Raw genomic sequence first — 8,106 nt, 5'->3', positions numbered from 1 at the left:
TAGAAGGTTGGTGATTGCGGTAATAATCGCAAGTTTGGTGATTGTGCAAACACGACATGCTGCACTATCAGCGGGGGCGGAGGACTGTCTGTACTTTCCTGCGGCAAGAAGCCAACACCTGCTTTTCTATCCCAGATAGAAACTTTCTCTAACCACCCAAACTTCATCCCATATGAAATCCGCATAGGCTGTTATGAGTCACGGTGGAGTGATGGTTATATATGCAATTTGACTAAAGTATCTGAATAACTGGTTGATGTGAATTATTAAAACACAAGAATAACAGAGTGAATTCTGGTGATTGATGAAATAAAAGCACAAAATGTTTCTTGTTCATTCCTCACTTCAATCAAACATTTTTCAAGTGTGTTATTTGCAATCTAATGCAAGACTTCATCTAACACTGAGTTGCATCTACACCTCTCAGACAACTCCTCGACTCATTATATTTCTCTGGTGTTGGTGTTGTCATGTCCCTCGCTAGTTGCCACTGGAGACAAAGTAGTTTTGGCCTTTTCAATAGACTTGAGCAGATTTAACAGAAACCAATCCAGCCCAATTTTCCACTCTGTCTAGCACTGTTTGGACAACACTAAAATCAGGATGACTACAGACTGATTTTTTTTGCCACTCTGAGTGCTGTAATGGGACCAGAATTCAAAAGTTAAACATTTTAAGTGGCTGAGTTGTCAGACAACATGTTTTGATGGCTCTACTTGTGATAAAGTGAAAGCGGCAGCTGATAAAGGTCTGGATTTTTTTGGTTGTAGCCCCTTTGTCATATACATTGAAGACACATCGAAGCAGCTGGCAGGGTGTGGTTTTTAAACGGTTGCACATCTGTGAGAGGACAGAACAAAGATATTGGGAGTTGTTCGGAGATAATGCAGAAGAAAAACAGAACATCAGCTGCTAACTGTGCCTGTGTCAGCTGTTTGTGTTTGTCAGGAGGGAGGGAATATTCAGCATCCTCATGGCCCGAGGCTTGAAGCAGCGCTTTACTTCGGTAGTGTGGGTCCTAATGTTTTTGTACAATTCTCCTGATGTTGGAGTGGAGAAATTGACTATTGCTGGGACGTGGGGAGGTTAGAACTACCCTCTGCAGTCCTACTGGTCTGCAGAGGGCAGTTAGGATGTGCTTTTGATGGTTTATAAAAGGTGGTGAGGCAAGAAGTGCATTGATTTTGTTAGGTTGAAGAGTTGGCAAGCCTTATATACCATTTCTAATTCCAGTTCAAAGCTCCTCAGTGTGCCTCAGCTCCTCACCTGACTCTGGTGGAGACAATAATTGTGCTCTGTTAGGACCCTGTGGCTCCAGTTCTATATTTGACTTTTTGTTAATTTCTATTGAGCTGGGTTGCAACAAAACCCCAGACCTCTTGTGTTCTCAGCTCCCTTCTGTGGAGTTTTTAGGTTCACAGACACAGAGGAGGAGGTTGCCGTCAAGCAAGGGGATTGCCTTTTTCTCTTTGTTCTGCAGTCAGTCCAAGTGATTCGGGACTAAATGTGATCATGTCATCAGCAAATTCAATAATTCAGAATGAGAAGTCTCTTACCCCTTTTCCATTGAGCTGGTTCCAGTGCTAGTTCGGAGCCAGAAACCTGACTTAGCACCAGTACCAAAATGTCTTGCCGTCAAAATGAAGTCACCGTTCGCTGCCATTACAATGAAGACGGCTTCCTTTTTTTCCTTATTTCTTTTGCTGGGTTTGGGCCAAGAAATAATAGACGGGCCACGCTGGGCTTGGGCTTCAAATCCTCTGGGTTAGACCAAGTTTTAATTTTCAGGCCTGTTGAGAACTCTATAGTAGGCTTGCAAAGACGGGAGCAGCCCCTACATGGAGAACATGGCTCTAACTCGGCTCCGTCCTTGCCAGTGGAAAAGCAAACTGGTTCTTTGGAGATGTGTGTTGAACCAGCTAAGTACTGGCACTAGCACCAGGTTCTTTTAGGTGAAAAAGAGGTATTTAGTCATGAACAATCAAAACCTAGTGTGTTTCCAAGTCTTTCCTGATTTTACACTACTATTGCACAGTGGTGATAGTCAGCACCCCGAAATTGCTTTCTGAAATAGGGTTTGGTTTCAATTAGACATTTGAATGGATTAGAATTAGCGTTATCGTTATTTGATCAAGGTTAGGGGGATGTGACATCATGGCTACAATAAGCACTTGGTTTAAGTTATAGGGAGCAATCACAGGCCGAGAGAAAACAAATTAATGTTGGAGATAGGAAACGAACATTGGTATTCTGTTTAACCCTGATGGTTTATTGACTATTCAAACAGTCTACAACCTCCTCTGCGTACAAAATGTGTGGCTTGATCACAATCTCTTAAAAACTTTGTCACTTTGACAAACATTATTGTGGGCTTCTGCTGAAAGAAAATCTGATGCTGTAACTTGCAGTTTGCCTTTTCCTGCACACATTCAATTTGTGTGAAACAAAAATGCACTCAACGAACTACGGAGTCTCGCGGTTAACAATGTCTGGAAGCCCAGTAAATACACTGAACCCTCAGAGAGGTGACACCAATCTCTAACCAAGACCCGACGTACCTTTAGATCCTGAACAGGGTCTTAAGTTGGTAAAATAAAAATAGATGGATTGATTTTTATCTCAGCAGTGCTGCAAAAGCTCAAAAACAGCACATCAGTATGTTCAGGATGCTGTGGCAAAACTTTAAATGAGAATAAAGGGGAGAGGACCGCATCTCGCCTTTTAGTGTCTTTTCTCCATTTGCCTGTTTCAGAATGGATTTGGGCACTTTATTGATTACTTTGAGGTTCTGTATGACCTTAAAAGGGTTATCTTTCTCAACATTTAATCTCTTATGAGCTTGTACTCTGCCTGAGGTCATCAAGCAGGAAACTAGCAATTCATGCACACTGAGTTTAATGTGCACTGGGTCACAGGTGCCATTTTAGTGGCAGCAGCAGACACCTGGAGGATATCAGCTGATCAACTGTTAAGTCTGTCGTGTTAGTCGACACTGTTGCCTCGACACTAAACTTTGCACAGTAAATGAAGGTGAAGGTTTGGGGCAGTAAATGTAATTTCTTCCATCATCAGTGCATCCTAAATGAAGGACAGTGAAGAGACGCCCTGGAGGGCAGATTGAACCTGTCGCTGATATTTGAACTCCAGTGTGACACAAAGGAGTCCACAAAGGTGAGAATGAAAATCAAGAGAACTGCCATAAAGACACAGCTAAATCATAATTGAAACTTTATTGACAGTTTGGATTAGAAAGTAGTTCTGCATTAAATTCCTTACAGTACAAACCAGGAACAGAAATAGAAGGCCACGCACTAGAGCTTAGGGACAGAGTAAAAAATCAGAACAGCTTCTCAGGTAGATGGGTGAGGAAGAAAAGCTGGGGGAGGGAAATAAAAGGGGGAACAACAGCGGAGAATGGTAGTTAAGAGGGAGAGAAAATGAAATTATCCAAACAACACAACCCTTCATAGAAGGAGAGAATACAGACCTCCTGCAGCTTCTGATAACACTGCAAAGAACGACTGTCAACACGTGGGAGAAAAAAAGTAGGTTGTCTTAAAATACGATGCAAAATAACACGGGTTATTTCCACATTTTTAGCTCCCCTCACCAAAATATGCCGACTGCCGACGTGATCTCCCAGCTGATGAACTGTTTTCTCAGGTACGGTGCAAGACCAGATATTTCGGCATGATGAGCACCTTCACTTCACGCTTACAATCCCGCAGATGACACGATGTGACAAAATTGAACATGCTGATGCTCAAATCAAGATGATACAATAAATCGGGAGGGGGGAAAACGCAGGGAAACGGATCCAGATCAGATAAATCTCCAGGAAATCGGAGAATGCCGCTCGCTGATAGGCCGAGGTTGTTGTGGCGACGAGCAGAAGCCTTGTCATCTCTTTAGGAACTGGGAGGCTGGAAGGTCTTGGAGGTGGCAAGCATGGCTCGCACTTTGGCCATCAGATCCTGAAAAAAACAGATGAGACAAATGCGTTAAATGTAAGACGCATCTCCGTGTGCCATGCCTGTCGATGAGTAATTGAAAATAAACTTACAAGCATAATGAAGCACACTCAGATTCATGCATCACGGGTGCAGGGAACGTGGGCATAAGAGCCGACAACACTGGTATACACCTGAGGCTATAATAATACCACCGACTGGAGAATAACAGCGGCTGCCAGCGTGATGAGGGCCTGAGGGATATTTACATCAGATCGCGTGTGTTGTTGGAGCCAGCGATGGCTCAAAATCCTGCTCTCAACTCAAGATGGTTCTCTGTTTTGGTTTCAGCTTAAACCCATCTATTGATTCTTGTCCAACAATAATAGAGAACTTCTACGTAAGAGTTCAGTTTATCCACAATCAACGATTGCGCTGAAGAGCAACAGCGCATAGAAATTCTTGAAAAAGCAGTGAGCTTTGATCTCATTTTGAAATAATTGACAAATTGATCTGGTAATACTTTACTATTCTCTTTTTTGTCAAAGAGCTGTTAATAAAGCTGCTCCCACTGGGAATCAATTCCTATGTTGTATTCAGCTTCTACTATTAGCTCTTTTTGTTTTTAGCTGTTTTGCTTTCTTGTGATCTGTATAGTTACAACGGCAACACCATGAATTCCTGAATACGCCTTTAAACATGATGTACACAAAGACAAAAGACTCAAAAGACCTCTTCTCCAAAATTCTTGTACAACTGATCTTTAGTTTTGGCAGTTGACCTGTTCGGTGGCCAAAATAAAATGTATTACCATGTGTAAATACCTCACTGATAGGACAAACTGTCATTTGAAGGGAGCAGCAGAGTGGAGTGGAGGAGCTTCTGAAATGCAATGTCTGAGCTTTCTCCCTCCTTTCCTCCTTCTTCAGGTGGAAATGTACATTTTTGCTGATCAGGGGGCAAATGCTTGCATTGCAGAACAGGAAGCGTTCATTTGCATCGCAAGAGTGATTCACACACATGCGTGGACAAATATCCACCTCTGAGCTCTCCTGACAGATGAGACAAATTAATAGCTGTAATCACAGAGGGAGGGAGCTGTCATATCAAATCATTCAAAACACCGTGTCTCTCTAAACCCTGGTGTATCTGAGTAAACGCATTCAAAAAAAAAAAAAGAAAAGAAAGAAAAACAGAAAGAAAAAGACCACAAAATATGACAAAACATGATCCAAATTATCATCAATTGAATAGAAAGTATCTCAGACAAAAATACTAAAAAAAAAAGATCACATTAATAGATCACTACATGCTGCAATACAGCTGCCACATGGGGTTGGCAACTATGGTTACAGAATAATACTGAACGAGGATGAGCAATTATAGTAAAAGAAATATATAGCATGATAGCCTAAATATTCTTTATAACATACTGTAGGAAATAAATAAAAAATTAGATCTGAAAACAGTTTAATTTTCAAACCCACAGCTGACTGAGAAACAACACACTCCACACCGCTGTGCCATATTTCAGCTGCGGGGGTTCAGTAATTGGAATGTTTACTTATTATATCATTAATTCAAAGGAACACCCAGATTACTGACCCTGTCTTAGAAATGAACCAGCCTCACTGAGCGCTGGATCTGAAAGGCCTGTGGGAACAGAAGCTGATTCTTCTCTGCAACTAACCTTGTTATATACAATATTTTATATAAACGTGGTCACTGCAGGGTGCAATGGTGTCAATGAAGAGATCAAATGAAAAAGCCATTCTTAAAAAGTTAAATCTTTAAGATTTAGAAAAGCAAAATATGCGAGTGTGAATATGTTTCTGGTCACAGTCTTCCTCGTCAGTGAAGGATTGGATTGGATTTCCTACTGCTCCTGGTTTCTATTCTGGGCTATTCACCTGGCATAACACAGAGGTGGCTTTTATTGTGAAAGTCACACGTAGCTGTCACGGCAGTTGGAGCAAACAGCAGCCGCTCAAAACGGTATTGACGACAACAACGTCAATGGTCATTTTGGCCATTTTTTTTTGTCAGTGCAACGGCTTTAATTAATTCAGGGAGTAATGGAACAAGAAGACCCAGCCACAGTGAGCTGTTAGATGAAGAGTTGCAGCATGAAATCAGATTGTGATTGCTCGCAGTGTGATGGGAAAAAATTATTGAATGATATCTGCTATAAAACAATGGAATTTGTTTGGCTGCAACTGACGACAGATAAACCGGTTACTCCACTGGTGTGTTTTTGACAAAGTAGCAGCTCAAACAGCTTTGGCTGCAGCCAGCATTAAACCACACTTGCCATTACCACCACTTATCACAGCTGGCGTTAAATCAACCTGAAACCTTGAGCAATATGATTTTAAAGTTTGCAATTATAATGTGAGGATATAACTCTTTGAATCCTAGTTGCTGCTTTTTTTTTTTTTAATCGTTGCCGGTTCATTTTCTTTGGGCTTTAATTTTCTTAGAAATGGCTGTGGGTGTTCTCTGTCTGTCTTGTGTTGCTCTTCTCACTCACAAAACATTAGTTAGTTAGTTAGTTACACGTTATCCCGTGGGAGAGACACATCCTTCCACAAAAAAACGTAGCTCTGTGTTGTGGGAAAAACTTGGATTCAGTAATAAATAAAGGTCTTATGGAGATCCAGACACCAGTGATGGCCAAATAAGAAAGCATAATTATCCTTCATATGTAATTTGTGCGGTTTATACCCCGCTTCTAAGACTTACTGAGGAGTTAAGGTGTCTTAGTCCGGCTAAAGTTACAGGAGTTGTAAAATCCAAAACCAGTTTGAAAGTAAGTTGCATCACACGAGGGGAGAAATTTCACAGATTTTCTTCTGATTGCAACGTTAAACAATTCCACTGTAGGAACATCCTGAGCGAGCTGTGCAACACCTTGAGCTCATATTCACACGCTTGCCTGATAAATCTCACTGCAGGTTTAAAAGCTACTCTGAAGGTGCACAAATTATGAATCCAACACAATAAACCGCATAAAACATAGAGCAGGGGGGGAGGAGGAGGAGGAGGAGGAGGGGGAGACAGAGAAATAAAGGCAAACATTAGGAAAATGAGAGGCGGGATGAGGCAAATAGCAACACGCTCCATCAGGAACGAAGAGACCATTAGGAAGATAAGGACGCGCTGAATTATTCAAGACGTGTTTGTAAAACATCACAGTCTGGGTATGAGTAGTTAGTGGTTGCGAATCTGTGCGTGTTGCAGCAGCGGGGCGAACGGCGCGTCTTCACGAGCTGCTTTATGTTGAGCGTGTTGAGATGAAGGCAGGAGAGGGGCTCGCGTTTTTGTTTGTTTGTTTGTGAGATAATGAGAAAGAGAAAAGAAATATGATGTTTCCGTTGATGAGAGAGAAGCTGCACGAGTTGTGTGGCTGTGTGTGTGTGTGTGGTGCAGCTAGATGGTAAACACTGGAAACTCATTCTGAGATCCAACCCTCCCTCCCTCCCTCCCTCCCTCCCTCCACACACACACACACACACACACACACCACACGATCCAAATTTGGTGGATCACAGCAGAACAGAGGAGCTAGTGTCGTCTCTTCATTCACACTCTATTGACACCTATTAACTCCCAGTCTCTGTTGCTGCATTACATGTTTTACGAGTCATTTACGAACTAAAAACAGGAAAGCTAAATTTCACACTAGGTGTGTATGCCAGTAAATTAATATGTTGCATGTACTGTAGTTGCCTACCAGTCATATACAAATCAATACATCAAAATATTGCATCACTTAAAAGGAAATTACAGATATTTCAGAATTATTAATCAAAGATTAATGGTGAGCTCGACTGAAAATGCAGAGAAGCTCAAACTATTTACAAATGTCTTTCATCTCAGAATTGATTTAGGGCTTTTGACAAATGAGGGTAATTGATTTTGAAGTTTGTCTGGGATGTTTTCTCCGTGTTTCCACAGCTAGTCAAAATTAGGTAAATGAGCAGTATATCACAATATTGCTGAAGGAAAGAGCCAGATTAGATTAAGAGAAGTAATTAAAAGGAAAAAAAGTCAACTGAACACTGTGGTTTTTGGTCTTAATAGTGATTGACTGAAGTGAACACTAGCTTGCAGCTCACTTCACTATTTAAAAGCCTTTGTTGCTCGTTTAGGTGAG

At 41.5% G+C, this 8,106-nt stretch overlaps 1 protein-coding gene across 3 annotated transcripts in view; it reads right to left on the bottom strand.

Moving 5' to 3' along the window:
• Window positions 1–3,217: 3,217 nt before the first annotated feature.
• Window positions 3,218–8,106, bottom strand: part of sfswap (splicing factor SWAP) — a 50,111-nt gene continuing 45,222 nt past the window's right edge. For all 3 annotated transcript variants that reach the window (XM_083983082.1, XM_083983083.1, XM_083983084.1), the window contains one exon: window positions 3,218–3,974. In XM_083983082.1, coding sequence (XP_083839208.1) covers window positions 3,909–3,974 — 66 coding nt within the window. In that variant the 3' untranslated portion in view covers window positions 3,218–3,908. The remainder of the gene's footprint in view (window positions 3,975–8,106) is intronic.

This window comes from Trachurus trachurus, assembly GCF_905171665.1.
Source record: "Trachurus trachurus genome assembly, chromosome: 12".
Classification (NCBI taxonomy): domain Eukaryota; kingdom Metazoa; phylum Chordata; class Actinopteri; order Carangiformes; family Carangidae; genus Trachurus; species Trachurus trachurus.
The sequence above is the reverse complement of the archived record's forward strand: the minus strand, read 5'-3'. Positions and strand labels throughout refer to the sequence as shown.